The sequence below is a fragment of the Elephas maximus genome, chromosome 3 (assembly GCF_024166365.1).
Source record: "Elephas maximus indicus isolate mEleMax1 chromosome 3, mEleMax1 primary haplotype, whole genome shotgun sequence".
Classification (NCBI taxonomy): domain Eukaryota; kingdom Metazoa; phylum Chordata; class Mammalia; order Proboscidea; family Elephantidae; genus Elephas; species Elephas maximus.
Genome location: NC_064821.1, coordinates 66,811,017 through 66,828,852, shown reverse-complemented (window position 1 = coordinate 66,828,852; position 17,836 = coordinate 66,811,017). Strand labels below are relative to the sequence as shown.

At 53.6% G+C, this 17,836-nt stretch overlaps 1 protein-coding gene across 1 annotated transcript; it reads left to right on the top strand.

Annotated features, from left to right (window-relative positions):
• The first annotated feature begins 5,600 nt into the window (after positions 1-5,600).
• On the top strand, positions 5,601-11,635 carry ZNF683 (zinc finger protein 683). Its single transcript, XM_049875908.1, has 5 exons — positions 5,601-5,788; positions 6,423-6,633; positions 7,956-8,650; positions 9,758-9,886; positions 10,940-11,635. The coding sequence occupies exons 1-5, from the start codon at positions 5,675-5,677 to the stop codon at positions 11,291-11,293; spliced, it is 1,503 nt and encodes a 500-aa protein (XP_049731865.1). The 5' UTR covers positions 5,601-5,674; the 3' UTR covers positions 11,294-11,635.
• Positions 11,636-17,836: the final 6,201 nt, after the last annotated feature.

Sequence of the window (17,836 nt, the reverse complement as noted above, 5' to 3'; positions counted from 1 at the left end):
AATGAATAAGGAAGAGGGAAGAAGAAATGATGCCTTTGAATTGTGGTGTTAGCGAAGAATATTGAATATACCATGGACTGCCAAAAGGACGAACAAATCTGTCTTGGAAGAAATGCAACCAGAACGTTCCTTAGAAGCAAGGGTGGCGAGACTGTGTCTCACATACTTTGGACATGTTGTCAGGAGGGATCAGTCCCTGAAGAAGAACATCATGCTTGGTAAAGTAGAGGGTCAGCAGAAAAGAGGAAGACCCTCAACGAGGCGGACTGACACAGTGGCTGCAACAATGGCCTCAAGCATAGCATCGATTGTAAGGATCGTGCAGGACTGGGGAGTCTTTCCTTCTGTGCATGGGATTGTTATGAGTCGGAACCAACTTGATGGCACCTAACAACAACAGCAACTCACACAGGCCACCCTCCAACGATTCTCCCCTAAGCACTCCGCCTCCGGGACTCTGCAGCCCTAATTTGGGTCCTGTGATCTTGAGCAAGTCCTTTCCTTTTGTCAGTTTTCTCATCTGTAAAATGGGAATAACGGCATCTACCTTGCAGGGTTGTTGTGCTGGTTGAGTGAAACAAAGCACATTGAAGTGCTTTGTGCAGTTCCTGGCACGTGTGAGGGTGCAAATGCTGAGAGCTACTGTTATTGTGGTGTGTGGATTGGGATGGCAAGACCTCATTGGGTGAGGGTAGCGGTCCCGAACCAGGGATTAATGAATAAAGCAATACAGCTGAATGTCGTTAATTCCTTCAAGGGTGCTGGTCCTCCAACGTGAGCTAGGAATACTCACCACAATTTTGACATTGTTAGGAAGCCGACTTGCAGATACTTGCCTAACTAGGCCAAGGTTGAGTCACAAGGTTAATACAGTGAAACCTGTGAGAGCTGGAACTCAATAGGATTGCCTTGATTTTCTGGGTCTCGAAAGTTTTCTGCCTTTGACAGAGCACAGCCTTAACACTTTTCTATTGCTCTCTATTAGTGGAAAGTATTTGAGCTTTCCTTCTGTGATGGGTTTCCATCTTACACAGGTTCCAGCTTTTGTAGGTTTTACTGTACTAACCCACATTTGTCAAGTGCTTGCTTTGTGCCAGGCACAAAGGCTTTATGTGAATTATTCTGAGGAATCTTCAAAACAATCGTATAAAGCAAGCACTATTATTATCCCTGGGTGTCCCTGGGTAGTGCAAACAGTTACCACACTCGATAGTTAACCAAAGGTCAGAGATTCAAGTCCCCCCACAGGTGCCTTGGAACAAAGACCTGGTGATCTACTTCTGAAAAATCAGCCAAAATCAGAGTACAGTTCTACTCTAACACTTATGAGGTCACCATGAGTCAAAACCAACTCAACAGTAACTATTTTATGATTCTTATCTCCACTTGACAAATGAGGAAAAGATACAGAGAGGTTAAGTGACTTGCCTTATGGTCACACAGCTTAGGATTCAAATCCAGAAAAGCTAATATTCTTAACCACACTGCATACTGTCCGTGGAGATCCTTTCCAGTGTGTGTGGAATAGGGGAAAATCAGAGTCCAGTACAGGACTGCTACATATTACGTGCATCCCTGTAATGAAACACTATATAGTCAGGAAAAAGCAGGCCCTAGATATGTACGTTCCTGCAGGAAATGATGGCCACAGTAGCTTGCTGGATAGAAAAAGCTGCAGAACAGTATACATCGTGTAATCCCGTTTTTGTGTGGAAACAAAACTTTCAAAGTCCATTTGACTGCTTGTTGGTTCTAGAAAAATGTCTGGAAGGATATACACCAGACAGTTCACATTAACCCCTGGGAAATTGTGAGGGAGGGGAAGCTTCCTTTTTTAAATTTTTACATTTTGTCTTGTTTGAAATGTTTGCCACTAGTGTGTGTTACTTTGTAATTAAAAAAAAAAAAAAGTAAAAAGTACGTGTGGGATGAACACCAGGAGCCTAAGGACCCCCAGACACTACTCCAGCCCTTAGCCCCTGCCCTAGATGGCCCTCCCTGTCGGAGCCCTCCCTAAAGTCTCCCACTCACCCCTGGGGGGCAGCTTAATTCTGATTCCCCTCCAGGAGCACTTCCCAATCCACCCTGGTCATCAAGGACTTTCTTTGGTCTAAGTCTTCCAGCTGGGTTCAGGCATCTTAGGCTCCCTGGTGCCACCAACTGTGGCGACATCATACTTGGGCCTGTGACATCACAGTGGACCTGGAGGCTGATAGACAGAGGACCTGGCAAGGGCCCAGGAGGTGGGAGCAAGGGGTAGAGGCTGTTCCTGCTGCGAACTGTGTTCTCAGTCCACCTCCCAGGATTTACTAGCCAAGCCAGGGGACTTTCAGGGATTGGAGACTTGGAAGTCTCCAAGGCCATTTCCCTTTTTCTAACCAAGCGGTTGTACAGGTATGTCTGAGAGTTAGGAGCAGAGTGTGATGCCAGGAGCGGGTGGAGTTGGCAGATGGAACCCAAAGGGGTGTGAGGATTCTCTTTGGAGGTGTGGGTGGAAACTTCCCTGGTTGCCCAGCTAGGCCCTCGCATCCCTGGGATTCCCAACAAGGCTGTAGAGGAGGCAGGCTTATGGCCTGGGAGTCTCGGAGGGCTCTAGCTTTTGGGAAGTGGAGCTTTGGGGGATCAAGACTGCAAGAAGTGCTATCCATTTGTGCCCCGATGGAGGGAAGCCCCTTCATTAATCTAAAAGATAAGGGAAAGGCAGCTGGGAAAGGGGAGGGAGGCTGAGGAGTCTTCTTCTAGGCATTGGGAATGGTATGTTGGAAGAGGGAGCATGAAGGTCAGAAATGAAGTAGTGGGTGTGGTAGCGGGATGGGCTGACGTTGCCAAGAGACGGAGGAGTCTGATGTTGGGCACTAGAGAGTTCTTGGCTACTTGTTGTATGGCTCTCAGTCAGTTGCTTACTTTCTCCTGAGCTTCTTTTGCTTCATCGTGGGAATAATAGAACCAACCACACAGGTTTGAGGTGAAGATTAAGTGAGCTAAAGCTTCTGAAGCCCTTAGTACAGTGCCAGGCACACAATAAGTAATCTGTAAACATAACTCTTTACTCTGATCCTTGGAATATTTCACGCTGAGCTCCGTTGCTTCATCTGTCTATTCTGGGCATGTGTAATGCAACATTCTTATTTATAAGCTGTAGAAACCAGTTCAGGAGGATTTAAGCAGAAAAGGAATTTATTGAGAATATGTTGGAGGAGTTCACAGAAAGTTTGGGAAGGCCATAGGGCCTGGCATAGAGAATGGTCTGGATTAAGGGAAGTTGCAGCAGCCAAGATCACATCCAAGATCACACCCCAGGACCAGTCCAGCAAGAACTCTGTGGCCACCTCTGGACCCCCTCCTTTGCTCTGCCGCCCTGGGAGCCAGATGTGGCCCTACCGCCACTTTCAGAGTGGAGCCTCCACTGGCCTGCTTCTTAGGACCACTGGCTTCTGATCCACAGTCTGGGCAGGGACATTTGTTTGGCTTAGTCCATGTCACGTCCCCACGTCCTGTGCTGGAGGAGGAGAGGTTGGAATGAAGCATCTGGCCATTTTAGCTTTTGTAGTGGGAGGTACTCTCTGCTCCCTTCAAGACTCATGTTGGGGAAAAGTCCACATACTGGGCATCCAACAACCCTGCAAATGTCTACACAAGATACAAAGATGAGTAGACAGTGGTCACTGTACTTGAGACACAGATATGTAGGAGTCAGTTACATGGACAAATAATTACGAGGAAAATATGGAGGCTACAGTGGAGGTGAGGACTAGCTCCAGGGGCTGAACTGGCAGAGCATCATCAATATGTTGGAGATGTTCCCCAAGATGGAGAATCAGAGATGCCCCTGGGTGCTACAGGCCACTGGGGTGGAGTTCGGGGACTGATTAGCACTGTGTCACACTGTCTGGATGCTGTGGGACTTGGACACACTGTTTGTGTAGAATTTGTGTGTGGCCTTGGGGGTGATGTACCTTCTCCTGTTCAAAGGAATAATGGGGCCTAAGAAGCCACTTCTGGCCTATGAGGCCTCCCTTTTGAGGCATCTAGTCATGCCTTACACCCATCTTGCTGTATCCTTGAATTATCTCTTGCCCTCTCTGGGCCTCAGATTTCTCTCTGGGTTTGATGATAGAAGAGGATAGGGAGATCAGAGATGGAACAATAAGGAGGAAGAGTCTGTATCCTGGCCTCTGCTCTGTGACATTAGATCCCTGTTCTATTCTTCATCTGACCCCAAATCCTTCTATGTTGGCTGCTCTTGTCTAGGCCTGTTCCTGTCCCTGTCTGCAACCATCTCTGCCTTCTCTGTCTCTGCCTGTTCCTGTCCCCACTTATCACTATCATGTCTTCCCTGGCTTTATCACTACCTGCCTCTATCTCAGCTTGATCCACATCCCCAGAAGGACCCCAGCTCCAGCCTTTGAGCCCTGCTCTGTCCCTTTCCTGGTCAACTATATGGCCTCTCTGATAACCAGAGATATTTCCCATATTCCACTCCAACACTCAGAAATTCAAGTAGCCCCAGTTCACTGCAGTCCAAAAAGCAGCAAGTTGTCCTATAGAGTTGCCATAGGTAGGTAAGGCCTGGATAGGCAGCTCCTCTTTGTTAGGACTCACGGGGCCCCAAAGTCTGCCTACCCACCCCTCTCTTCCTTTCTGTTTGCAGCAACTTCAAATGTAACATCTTCCTGTCACCACTCACACCCACTGGGGCCTCAGTCATAGACAGCTGCTGCCCACTTGCCCACCCTCCTTCCTTCCCCAGCCAGAGAGGACTGCTGCAGAATCAGGTGAAGGCCCTCACATAGGTGGTTCTTTTAGGGTGGTGGTATTTGTTTTAAGAACTTTAGCTAGGGTTGGGAGGAGTCAGGAAAAAGCAAAAGGAGAAGGGGTTTTGGAGGGCTGATACACTGGAGTGAGGGGATGCTGGGTGTGAGGGGCACTGGAGGTTAAGGAGGGAACAGCGATTGGTGAGGAGGAGGGGAAGGAATCTTGGGATATTTGCACGTCCGAGATAATCCCTGTGCCGTGTGGCCTTAATTGAAACATGGCAGAGAAGTGATGTGATAAATGAGCTGATAGCTGAGAACTCAGGGCGGTTTCCTGATCAGCGAGAGGGCCAGTCAGGGACACCTGCAAAGTGTCTGCCCACTCTCTAAGGCCTTCTCCCTGGCAAGAGAGCTGAGCCTGAGGCAGCCTGGGTAGCAGAACACTAGGGTTCCTCTTGGCAGGGAGCCTTTGGTTGGTAGAGTCATAGACCTCTACCAGCATGCAAGGAGGGAGCTTCTCAGTTCCCCATAGCTCTGAAGAAATCTGGAATGCTCCCTCAGATCTCTGAGCTCACTTGGAAGTAACCCCTATGAGGACTTTCCTCTCTCCTCTCTTGGTTCTCCCAGGGATGGGCATCAGGCCAGTGCCTCACCTCTGATTGGCTAGTCATCAGTCAATCCCTTTTCTGCACCCACCAGAAGAGCATCATTGGCTTTTAAATGTCAGCACAGAGAGTCTACACATCAAGCAATTCAACTCTCCCATTTTGCAGATAGGGAAACTGAAGCCAAGGAGGAAAGTGGCTGGCCCTAGGCCACACAGCCTGTTAGTGGGAGAGGTAGCCCTAGAACCCAGGTCTGCTATACAGAGGATCCTTCACTGCTCACCTGTGACTGACTTCCCAGCAGGTAGTAGGGGCATGAAGGGGAACTCAGCTCCAGAACTTGGTTGTTGCCACAAGCCCAAGTACCTAGGGGGGACAGGGAGCTCTCTGTCCCCCAGTCTGGACTTCCAGTTCTGCCAAGGGGATCAGGTAAGGTGGGGTCTCTGCCTTATCTTGAGGCCAGGCTGCTTGTGGTAAGAGAGAGGTTAGAAGGAAGTGGGGAATGTCTGAAGGGGCCTGGAGCCCCATTCTCCCCTGGTCCTGAGCACCCATTATTCCAGGCACATCATGGGGATGTGCCCTTGAGATGACAGAGACCCTCCCCCATGCCCCAGGTGCCCAGACTCTCCTATGGGGAGTGAGATGGGGCAGGGTCACACAGAAGGCTTGGCTGATATAGCCATGGCCTTGGTAGGAGAGGGACTCAGGACCATCCTGTGGAATTCACAATCTTGAATGAGAATTTTCCCCAAGTTTGCCTTGGCTCCATTCAAAACACAGTAGATGATCTAAGTCATGATGGGACTGGGGAAGTAAGGAATGGTGGGGGATGGGGTAGGGCTAGATGAGAGGTCCTGGGGGGAAGGGGCATGAAATTCTTGGTGGGTGTGAGAAAGTCCTTAGAGAGAGAAGTTTTTGGATGGGGGAAGGGTGACAGACATAGTGGTGGTGGTGGGGGCTCGGTTTTTCTTCTCCCTTTGGAAACCAAACTAGAGGCATACCATTCCAGTGACCCAGAAGTTGCAGCCACCAGCCCCCAAGCCCCTTGCCCTCTGCCCTACAGGTCTCCTCAGCCTTCAGGCCGCTGCCAGACACAAACACAGTGAATATCCATGGCCCATCCTGTGCCAACTGGCTGTGCCCTTTGCCACTGGCACCAGCCAGGTCTGCCCTGCTGGCCTGTCCCCAGGGCCTGGATCTATACCTGTGCACCCTGCAGCCGGCACCCCTGGGCACAGCCCTGCAAGGTCTCAGAGACGAAGTCTTGAGCATGAGTAAGCCCAGGGCATGGGGCTGCATCTTGGTGCAGGCTGGAGGTGGGAGGCACTATTAGTTCTAGGGACCGGAGGGGGAGGGGACTCAGTGTCACTGGTGAGAACAGAGCCTCAGGCATACTTTATTTTTACGTTTTGGCCTGGAGTTCTGGCCTGGGGGTGCAGGGGGCTTTTAAGGTGGTGACACCTGTGCCAGAGGGGTGGACAGTGGCTTTCTCAGGCATGGTATGGGAACTGGAGCAGGTATAAGTGGTCATGGGGGTTGGGATGGCACTTTGTCTGCTTCGAATGTTGGAGTTAGAGGGGACCTTATTATAAGAGTATCGAACTGGGAGTCAGGGAATTGGATTGGGATCCAGGTTTTGCCTTTTCTAGCTCAATGACCTTGGACACAACACTACACTTTTCTGGGCCTCAGTTTCTTCATCTATAAAAGTAGGACTTACCTACACCCATGTTCCAGGGTCTGTTGTATTGCGATGTGCCATTTTCTCATGCAACTGTGACCTCCCGGAGGTCAGGGACTATCTTTCTGTGTCCTTTATTTCTGGGACCCCAGCACAGCCCACAGAGCAGAACAGCTCAGGAAAGTTGGCTGAATGAAAAAATGAGGACCAGTGAGACAATGTTTATGGATCTGCTTCTTAGTATTCTTTTCCTTTTAGGATTTTACTTGATATCACTCCTGGTTTTACTCTTCTCTCAGTGGCTGTCGCATCTCAGTCTCCTTGCTAACTCTTCCTCTTCTGCTTACCTCCTGAATATTAGCAGGCTCCAGAACTCAGTCCAGAGCTGTCTATTCTCCTCCCTTTTCTAGAGTAGTGCTCTTTGATAGGACTTTCTGCAAAGGTGGAAACATTCTATACCTGCATTGCCCAACACTACCTATGGAGCACTTGCATGTGGCTACTGTGACAGAGGAACTGAATTTGTCATTACACTTATTTTAATTAATTTAAATCTAAACAGTCACATATGGCTAGTGGCTAACGTTTCGGACAGAGCAGATCTATGTGATCTCATCCAGATCCATGGCACCCAAATTCATGTCTCCAGCTCAGACCTTTCCCTTAAACTCCAGACAAATCCGTCCAGCTGCCCACTTGACTCCTCCATCTGGATGTCTAATAGGCTTCTCGAATCTTTCCTCTCCCTGAAATTGCTAAGCACGACAGAAACACTTGCTGTGCAATTGCAGACCAGGAGACTGAAGCCCAGAGAGGCGAAGCGTTCTTGCCCAAGCTGAGCTGGGCAGGTTTGATGGGGAGCAGAGCCTGACCCCAGCCTGTGGGGCCCTGACCTGTCTTCTCTTTCCTGCTCAGACTACCAGCCACCACGGCTGCAGGCCAGCTCCACCAATGGCAAGAAACTGACAGCCAAGTACCCTCCCAGCAGGGAAAAGATGGGAAATCAGCTGGAAAGAGCTGGCGAGGGGCCCCCCTGCCCATCCTCCCCTCCTTGCAACAGCTCTTCCCCAACTCCCTGGCAGATTAGAAAGAGCTCCAGCCCCTTGGCTTTCTGTCCCTGCCCCTCTCCCACCCCCACCTCCAAGGAGCTCCCATTTCACCTCCACCCCTTCTACCCTGCATACCCACTTCTCCTGCCTCCACCTTACCTGTTCCCCTATGGGGCCCTCCCTTCTGTCCAGTACCCCCACTTCTTCTTGCTGCCCCAAGGCACTTCCTGCCCCACCAGGGCTGTGCCCAGCTTGCCGATGACTGCCAATGAGCCTGGGCACCACAACACCTGGGGGGAGACCCTGCTTCCTGACCCAGGAGCCTTCCAAGCCTCTGGCCAAACCCTGCCCTCCCAGGCCCGGAATCCAGGCCCTGGAGCTGCCCAGAACTGTTCCTCAGGGCTGGAGCGTCCTGGCATGATGGCTCCTGCCAAGCGGGCCCCATCAGGCTCCCGAGTGGGCACCGCAGCCCTGCCCTACCCACTGAAGAAAGAGAATGGCAAAATCCTGTACGAGTGCAACGTGTGCAGCAAGAACTTTGGGCAGCTCTCCAACCTCAAGGTATCTGTCTCTTGGGCACGGCTGCTCCCCTCAGCACCCGTCAATCACCCCTCACCCTCCTCCCAGTCTTGCTTTTAGAATCAGAGACCTTAAAGCCAGAAGGAACTCCTGGGTAGCCTCTCGGGCTGTGTGACCTTGGATGGTTCATTTGGCCCCTCTGGGCTCCAGCTTCCTCATCTGTAGAGGGGCAATATAGGATTAGATGGCCACAAAGTGTCCTCTCCACCCCAAAAGGCTGCCTATGAGATCATCCCATTTAAGTTAAAAAAAGGGGGAAACTGAGGATCCCAATGGGGAGGATTTGCCCAAGGTTACTTTGATATAATGGAGTTAGGCCTTGACCTCAATCTCCCAAGGTCTAGGGCAAAGCCCTTTCCTCGACAGCCAACGTTTCTGGATACACACTCAAGTGTATGCTTTACTTTATTGACGGTCAAATGGGGGATTGTGTAGGTTTCAGTGAGTCTAGACCACAGACCTGACAACCACCCTTTTTCAAACCGGATCCTACACATCAGTGCCTGTGCTGTGGGCGTCATCAGCAGCATCACCCAGCAGAGGGCGATCATGGGTACATCTCTGTGTGTTAGTGAAGTCAAGAAGCTATGCTCAAGCTGGTATCCACAAAAAGAAGTTGAGGAAAAATTATGGTTATTGGGAGACTTAACCCTACCAGATCCTCTTGGGGTATTAAACTTTAATAAGCTTCAGACCCTCTGGAAAGGTAGTAAACATGCAGATTCCTGAGCCCCACCCTGAGATTTTGATTTAGCAGGTCTGGGGTGGGGCCTGAGAAGATGCATTTCTAACAAGCTCCCAGGTGGTGCAGATGCTGCTGGCCTGTAGACCACGCTTTGAGTAGCACTGCTCCGGGATGTACCCGGGGTGCTCCTTATGTCCTATGTCCTCTCCCACAGGGCAGCATAAAGAGTAGGGTGCCCTGGAGGGTGGTAGAGAGGCCCTGAGTGGAGTACAGAAAGGAAAGGGGACAGAGAGGCTTTGATGTCCAAAGTGGTCCTGTGGGGACTTGGGTAGAGATTTGGAGAGGATCCCAGCCCTGCCCAGGGCTCTGGGCAGTTAGCAGCGTTTTGCCCACACTGGCCTCAGGTCCACCTGCGCGTGCACAGCGGGGAACGCCCGTTCCAGTGTGCCCTGTGCAAGAGGAGCTTCACCCAGCTGGCCCACCTACAGAAGCACCACCTGGTGCACACCGGGGAGCGGCCCCACCAGTGCCCGGTGAGACCTTCCTCCCCTCCCCTGTGCTCCCACAGCGGTTGAGGAGTTCTAGGCCCCTGAGTGACCGCACATAGTAGCCTCCACCCCCAGTCCTCCTGAACAAGTGGAAGCTGAAAGGGGCGGGGAGTGGAGAGGTGAAAATTACGCCTCTCAGCCTGGAGGTGCCGGGATGAGATATTGGAGGTCACTCCCAGGGCCTGGAGGAAAAGAGATGTATGTCTGTCAGGGGAAGTTGGTGGGGGGGTCCCTTGGGAGTGGATACCTATTACCTACCTCCCAGGGTTTCTAGAAGGGTCGATGCCATAATGTACTCAAAGTACCAAGTGGAAAGACCCTTAGATCCACATCAGCTCCCTCCCTCTTTGAGTCTCACCAGAAGCCTGGGAGGTCAGAAGGACAGAGATTCTACACCCATTTTACAGAGGTGGATATGAAGGCAGTGTAGTGGTTGTCAGTCTGGGCTGCAGAGTCAGGCTTCCTGGGTTCAAATCCTAGCTCGGACGCTGACTTGCTGTGTGACCTTGGACTGGTGGCCTCACTCCTCTGGGCCTCTGTTTTCTCACTGTAATCAGTTGTACTAGTACTTAGTCATAGGGTCCTGGGGCAGACTACATGAGACCATAGATGTACATGGGGTTGAGCAATGCTTGGCCTGTGGCAACACCCAGTTAATTATGGACATAATGTTATTTATGTTCACTGATGCTGCAGCCCTGCAAACTGGGTTCTGCGTGATGATCTCATTCAGTCCACCATACCTATGGGGTTAGGTATTAATCGTCATTTGTTATCAATAAGGAGAACAGGGCTCAGAGAGGAGATGTCATTTATATAAGGTCTCACAGGGAGTCAAAGAACCAGGATACTATACTCATCTGCTGGGCTCCAAGATGCCAGGCACTGTGGGCCTCAGGGAGGAATGAATCAGTGGGTGAAAGCTGTTGGGCCTTCATTGACAAAGAGGTGGGTGGGGCTGTTACCAAGATGGGGAAGAGAGCAGAGATCCTGAGCCAGGCGGAGGACAGAGATGACACCTCTGTCTCTTCCAATCAGCTGTGCCATAAGCGCTTCAGCAGCTCCAGCAACCTCAAGACCCACCTGCACCTGCACTCAGGGGCCCGGCCCTTCCAGTGCAGCGTCTGCTCAAGTCGCTTCAACCAGCACATTCCCCTGAAGCTGCACCACCAGCTGCACGCCCCTCAGCCCTGCAGCCTCACTCACTCCCACCTGCCCCTGGCCTCCCTCACCTGCCTAGCCTGCTGGCCAAGGGGGGCACTAGATCTTGTGGGGGAGCCATCAGAGAGAAAGGTGGGTTGGGACATGGACAAGGAGAAGGAGAAGGACAAGGACAAGGACAAGGACAAGGAGTCCTCCTCACCCCAGAGAAAGCAAGGACAGCCAGCCTGAACGGTGGTGCCAGGACCGCTCTGGGGAGAGGGCAGGGGTGAGCAATTAAAGGATTTTCTCTATGAAGAGTCAAGGCCTCCTGAGCTTCAACAGTGGAGGGGGAAGCCAGTGTGTATTTGCCAAACCTCATGCGCCACCTGAGAGCAGGTCAAGGGACACAGCCGAGAAGATCTTCTGTTGGCCGTGCATGGGGTGGGTGCCTGTGGTCAGCTAAGTCAAGGCTGGATTTGGGTTCCACTGCCTGTCTGGGGCCTGCCTGGGACAGGCTCATCAATGGCAAGTCCAGCTCTCCAGGACTATGCAAAGTGCGAACTGTGCTGCCAAGCACAGGCCACCGTGCCCTCTTCCAGCCACCTGTCCAGATGTTTCTCTGTGGCTTCCCACCACCTTCTGGTCTCACAGCCACTATTCCTACTAGACCACAGGGCCTCCTCAGCAGGCAGCCCTGCAGTGGTCAGGTAGGGGACAGGTGGGGCCTGTGCCTCCCTCTGCACATGCCAGGAGCTGAGCCCCCTGCAGGGCTGGAGAGGAAGGAGACACAAGAATGCTAGTGTCCACTCATGACGCAGAAGCATATCATCACCCTGTGTGCCAGGACCAGTCACCACACGGGGCAAAGGGCAAGGTGGTGCAGAGCTCAGGGAAGGGGCGGAGGCCCTAGAGGGACTAGACAGGGAAGACGTGGCCAGGAGAGCTGGGGAATTGGGATCCTCCTGATCGTCTTGCTCTCTGAAGTCCCAGAGGAGCCCCTCAATGTGCCAGACGTTCTCCACTCCTCCCGCCCCACTTATGAGTCAGAGAAGCGGCATTAGGTGGGAAAGGGCATTGCCTGGGAGGCAAGAGGCCCAGGTTATAATCCTGGCTGCTGCCTTGCTGTCTAACCCTTTTCTTCTCAGGGTCTCAGTTTCTTCATCTGTAAAATGGGGGCATTGGACTAAATGCTGTCTTCCAGGTCTACTGTTCTATGAAGACTTCTCCTATTCAGGATGTTCTCATATATCTCCAAAGAATGAAGAGCACAGCTGGTGCGAGGACAATCGACTTCCCCTAGTGTGGACAGGGTCTCCAGGCCACAAAACTGCCAAATATGAAGGAGGTCCCTCTTGGTCACTTATCCTGATTATCTTCCCATTTCCAGTCCCACAGTAGGGTTAGGCCCACTCAGTTCTACAGGCCAAGCCCATTCCCGCCTCTGACCACTGGCCCGCCCCTGATTTCTAGCCCCTCCTTCTCGGAAGGAGCCCCTGCGGCGGCAACCCCACCTGTCCCAGGCCCTTCTTTCTCCTCCTCACCTCGCGCAGGTCTTGTCTGGGGCTGCTTGCACCCCGCTGGCCTCTGGCACCTGCAGAAGCCTGAAGTAGCGCGGACTGGGCCCAGAACAGGGGCTTTAGCGGACGTGGGTACAGGGGCACATCTCGGGGCCTCCCTCTGGGGTGGAGGGCTGCCCCTTGCAGAGCGCACCCCCGGCCCTGGGCACCGGCAGCAGCTGGGTCGGGCGCCAGCCCGCACGGGCCGCAGGCGGGGCCGCTGTTTGCTCAGGAGGACGGGCCGGAGGAGGCGTTTCTCCGCAAACACTACGGATCCGGGTGGCCCCCGAGGTCCGGAGCGCTCAGATGCCCTGACAGCCCGGGCAGTCCTCGCGCCATGGCCGAATGGCGCGGGGGACTCGGGGCCCGCCTGGCCCGCCTCCTGGCCAGGCTGGGGGGCCGGAGGGAGCACAGGGGGAAGGAGACCCCGGAGGATGCTGGAGCCCGGGATAGGTGAGGGGGGATGGAGGAGGGCCGGGTAGGGCTGCGCGCCCCTGGGCCTTAGGGTGTGTGTGTATGTTAGGGTGCATAACCCAGAAAAGACCCAGTGCCTTCGAGTCGATTCCGACTCATGGCCACCCTATAGGACAGAGTAGAACTGCCCCCTAGAGTTTCCAAGGAGCGCCTGGCGGATTTGAACTGCCGACCCTTTGGTTAACAGCGGTAGCACTTAACCACTAAGCCACCAGGGTTTCCTAGGGTGCATAGTGTGTGTTCAAATAAGTGTGTATGAGTGTCTCGGAGCATAAACATGTATGTGTCCATGTACCACAATTTCGGATATGTGAATGTGAAAACGGTATTTAAAAATTTTTGTTGTTGTTGTTGTTTATATGACACACCCTTTGGCAATTTAAAGTTTGAAAACAAAGTCCTTGGGCTCTTTTGAAACTTTAAAACAACTTCTATAATTTCTGAAGTCTGGCAGGCGACCTGCTGACAATGATTTCCTCTCTGGAGAGGATTTAAAGGCAAACATAGTAGTTCGTCCTGCGGTGTGGACTTTGAGTCTCACATCACAGGCCTGTTTACCTCAGATCTTGTCCCTCTGCCATCGAGTATGACAGGTTCCACAAGAGGTTTTCCCCTGTCATCCCCACACCTGGAGATAGCTCTCGATTGTAATAACAATAAACCTTTATTCAGCGCTTGCTTCTTGCATTTTACCTGGATTATCTCATTTTATTGTCATAGCAATCCTATGAGTATCCTGTGTGAGTCAGATAAGGAAATGGAGGCTCAGAGAGGTAAAATCACCTGCCCAAAGTCACACAGCTGGGAAGTGATGGAGCCAGGATACAAGCTTAAGTAGTTTGACATCAGAACCTGCAGTCTGACCCTAGAACCCACGTTCTGAAACTGCTGCCTGGTTGCCTGGGCAGGCTGCTGGACTGAAAGCCAGGAGGCCTGGGCTCTGTTCCAGCTAGAGATGTTACTAGCCGTGTGACCCTGAGCAAATTGCTTCACCTCTCCCAGCCCATTCATTGGTAGCTGAGGGTTCTGATGTCCAAATGGAAGTAAAACGCTCCCTGGGTGGCAGGGTCAAATGTTGAGAGAGGCATAGTGAAAATCCGTGAGGGCCCAGGAGTTCACAGGCCATGTATCTGCAGACAGCATGGGTGTGCGCGCAAGCGAAGGGGGGTGTTTATGTGTCTGTGCAGTTACTGGGCAATTTGTTCTGATTTTATCATGGCACAGCTGCCTTCAGCCCGCCTGGGCGGGGCTGGGGGCGTGGTGGGAGCTGAGTGAGGGGAGGAGTTTGCACTGTCCTCTCACCCCAGGGAAGGAGGGGAGGGGAGGCCCCAGCCACCCTATGCCTGGGTGCCTGGGGGTACCCACACCCTGCCAGGGACCTGCCCTCCGCTGCCTGGCAGACACACCCTCCCCCTTTACCCTGCCTGGCAGAAACCTGCCCTATAGGCCCAGATGGCACTGCCCCTCCCCCTCAGGAGGCGGCAGGGTTGGGGTGCAGGTGAGTCAGGGGTGGGGAGGGTAGGGGTGGAGCTGCGCAGGGTCCCAGGCCAGAGGGATGACACACACGCCATGTGCGTCTCACCAGCCATGGGAATGGGACCCTGGCACTGAGGCACTGGCCTCCAGTCCCTGATGACTGCCTGGGATGGGGGGCAGAACACAGGTGAGGGCTGCCCTTTATCTCTCTGGGCCTCAGTTTCCTCATCTGAAAAATGGGAACACTAATATCCACCTTCTAGGATTCTTGTGAGGCTTAAAGGAGATCATGGAAGCACAAGACCTAGTGTTAAGCCTGACACAGAGGAGGGCTGGAGCAGGCGGCGAGCTTTGGGATTACTGGGGTCCTATCCTTTCTCTGTGTTTCTCTGATACAGGCCCAGTCCCCATTTTGGTTCCAAACCCATCCCTGTCTCTTTCTCTGGAGGTGGAGTGGACAGCTGGAGGGGGTGGGTAGAGAGGAGTCTACAGCATAGACTTCCCCGAGGTTTCAGGAGCTCACCCTGCTGGGCTGTGGGCCACTGGAGCCAGTCTGGGGTGGGAGGTGTGGGGACAGGAGGAGGCTACTTTATCCCTTTCCCCTGTGCTTCCTTCCCAGGCCCTGGGGTGGCCAGAGCTGCCCTGACCTGGCCCAGGGCAGCACCAGCAATCTCAGCCTCAAGGTAGGAGAGAAGCCAGAGGGGAGCGGGGAGGGAAGAGGGCAGAACCTCAGAGAGGGGCTGTGCAGGCTCGAGAGCTCTGGCTTACAGGTCAAGTAACTGGATTTCCAGTCCTCCCTCTGCCACTGTAAAAGTCCTGGGCAAATCATCGCCCACTTGCAACCTCAGTCTCCTGGTCCGCAAAATGGGGACAATAGTGCCTCTCTCTCAGGACTGCTGTGAGAAATAAGGTGATGGACGTAAAACACCCAGTATGGGGCCTGGGTGCTCAGGAAACACGAGCTTCCTAATGCTGGGGCCTCTGGGGAGCAGGTAGGGGCTGTGCCTGCTCCTAGGGCCCCCTTCTCTATACCCCCTCCTTTAGCTTGGGCCCCTTCTTTCTCCCTTTCCTGGCACATCCCCTCAGGAATGACCCTGAGTGGGTGGCTTCATCATCTGGCCACAGTTTCCCCATCTGTAATTCAGACCTGAGCCATGGATTAGATGGTGACAAGGTGTCCTTCCCCTGGGGGGACGGGGGACAGCCTCCCCTGGTGATGGCTCAGTCGTGTGTCTCTGTCTGGCCCTGAATGCCATTAATAGTTAGTTACTAGTGTATAACTGAGTGCTTGTTACATGCACCCTGCATGGATTATCTTGTAGGATCTTCACAGCAATCCCAGGAGGAAGGTACTGTTATTATCACTCCCATTTACATATAGGGAAGGTAAGACAGGAGAGGTCTTAAACCCAGGGTGCCTTGTTCAAACCAAAACCAAACCTGTTGCCATGGAGTTGATTCTGACTCATGGTGACCCCACGCGCTACAGAGTAGAACTGTGCTCCATAGGGTTTTCTAGACTGCAATCGTTATGGGAAGCAGATCACCAGACTTTTCTTCCATGGCACTGCTGGATGGGTTTGAACTGCCAACCTCTAGGTTAGTAGCTGAGAGCAAACCGTTTGCATCCTCTAGGGACCCTGCCTCGCTCCAGGCCTCCATAGTTTATCACTCTCCTGTCTCTTGAGGTGTCCAGTCCTTGGGGAGCAAGAGGCTGTGGGGTTCTATTTCACAGATAAGTAAATCAAGGCATCTGGGATCAAGGGTCCCTGCTAGGAAGAATTTTGACCCCAGATTTGGCTCCTCTGTTGCTAACGACAGACCTTATCCTTGAGAACAGGTTGGAAGGCAATGTCCACGTGGGTTTGGGACCCTGAGCCCACTCCCCCACTCCCACAGCCAGGCTGGACCCCAGGGGAAGGGAACAGACAGAGTTCGGGTGCTGCCTCACTTTCAGGGGGACCATTTTGCCTGGCACCCTCATGCCCCAGCTGTATCTCTAGGCCTAAGTACCTCCTGCCAAGTGTGCTGTGGGACTCTTTGGCCTGGAAGGGGTACCCAAGAGGTGGCTGCAGGCTCTCTGGAAGCCCGACGCGTGCAGAGGCCATGGGTGCTTTCAGCAGGCTTGTCCACACAGCCCCTAATCCCCACGACAGCTGCTGCCAAAGGGCCAGAGGCCTATGGGTGCTTGGGAAGATAGCAGTCAGCCTGAGAGGAAGCCAAGGTCACCACCCTTTGGGAGGTGTAGGCAGGCCCCCGGTGCCTCTGTCACCTGGGAGGCTGTGTGGTACCTGAGAGTTGGGAGCCCTCCCTGCCTTGCTGTTTGACTTAGTTATGTCACTATTCTCCGAGTCAAATGCGGAGGCCAGCACTCCTCATCTGTAGAATGGGAAGTGGTAAATGCTGAAGGGCCTGTCCAGAGTTCTGTCCCTTTGTCCAGCTCCGGGGGCCCTGGAAGCCTCTTCCTAGGGCACCTCTGCTTGGTGCCAGATCTCTGCTCAACTGTTCCTGTGCCAGGTGGGCAGCCACGGTGTTCAGGGGTGGCTGGAGGGCAAGGGGGAGATGTCACCATGCCCCTGTCCCTCTTGATGCGCACCTCTGCTTTCTGCAGGTCCAGACCCAGAGCCGCTCAGAATGGGACCTACAGGGAGGGAGCCATGGGTCCTGGCTTTGGAAGCGACAACACAGCTCAGGGGGGACTGCTCAGCCCCTGGGGCGCCTGCGGAGGCCAGCTGTGGGCAGCGCCTCTGACCTGGCCAGCTCTGCCTCCATGGGGCTTGAGACCCTGGCATTGGCAGTGGTCTCAGCAGAGCCTACCTGTGCCAGGAGCCCTTCATGCCTGGTGCCAGTTCCTGGACATTTGGGACAGGGACCCCCAGGCTGTGCTTGCCCACAGCCACCATACACAGCCCCAGAGGTCCCTCTGAGGCCTGAGGCACCTTGTAACCTGGAAGAAGTGCTCCTGCTACCCCACCCAGCACCCTTCCCCACGGTAGAGCGGGCAAAGGGCGAGCCCGCTATCCCAGGGCCGGCCCTGCCAGAGCCAGCCCAAACCCTCCATGTGCACCCCTCTGCCAGAAGGACCCGCTACCACATCACAGTCACCCTGCAGGGGTGTGGGCAGGCACCTGCGGAGGAGAGGGAGGAGCCTGAACCGGCCAGACCAGATCCCCAACCCTGTGGCCCTGAGGAATCCAGGGGCTGGCTGGAGACTCCCCAGGGGCCCCGCCCCATCACAGGGTGCCGGACCTACCCGCCCCAGGAGCGCCAGCTGAGAGCCCGACCA

Bases quoted from the DNA above. Each gene is read 5' to 3' on its own strand.
- ZNF683 (XM_049875908.1), top strand. From the start codon at position 5,675: ATGAAGGGGAACTCAGCTCCAGAACTTGGTTGTTGCCACAAGCCCAAG. The intron at 5,789-6,422 runs GTAAGGTGGGGT...TCTGCCCTACAG, and splicing joins AGTTCTGCCAAGGGGATCAG to GTCTCCTCAGCCTTCAGGCC. The intron at 6,634-7,955 runs GTAAGCCCAGGG...TTTCCTGCTCAG, and splicing joins AGACGAAGTCTTGAGCATGA to ACTACCAGCCACCACGGCTG.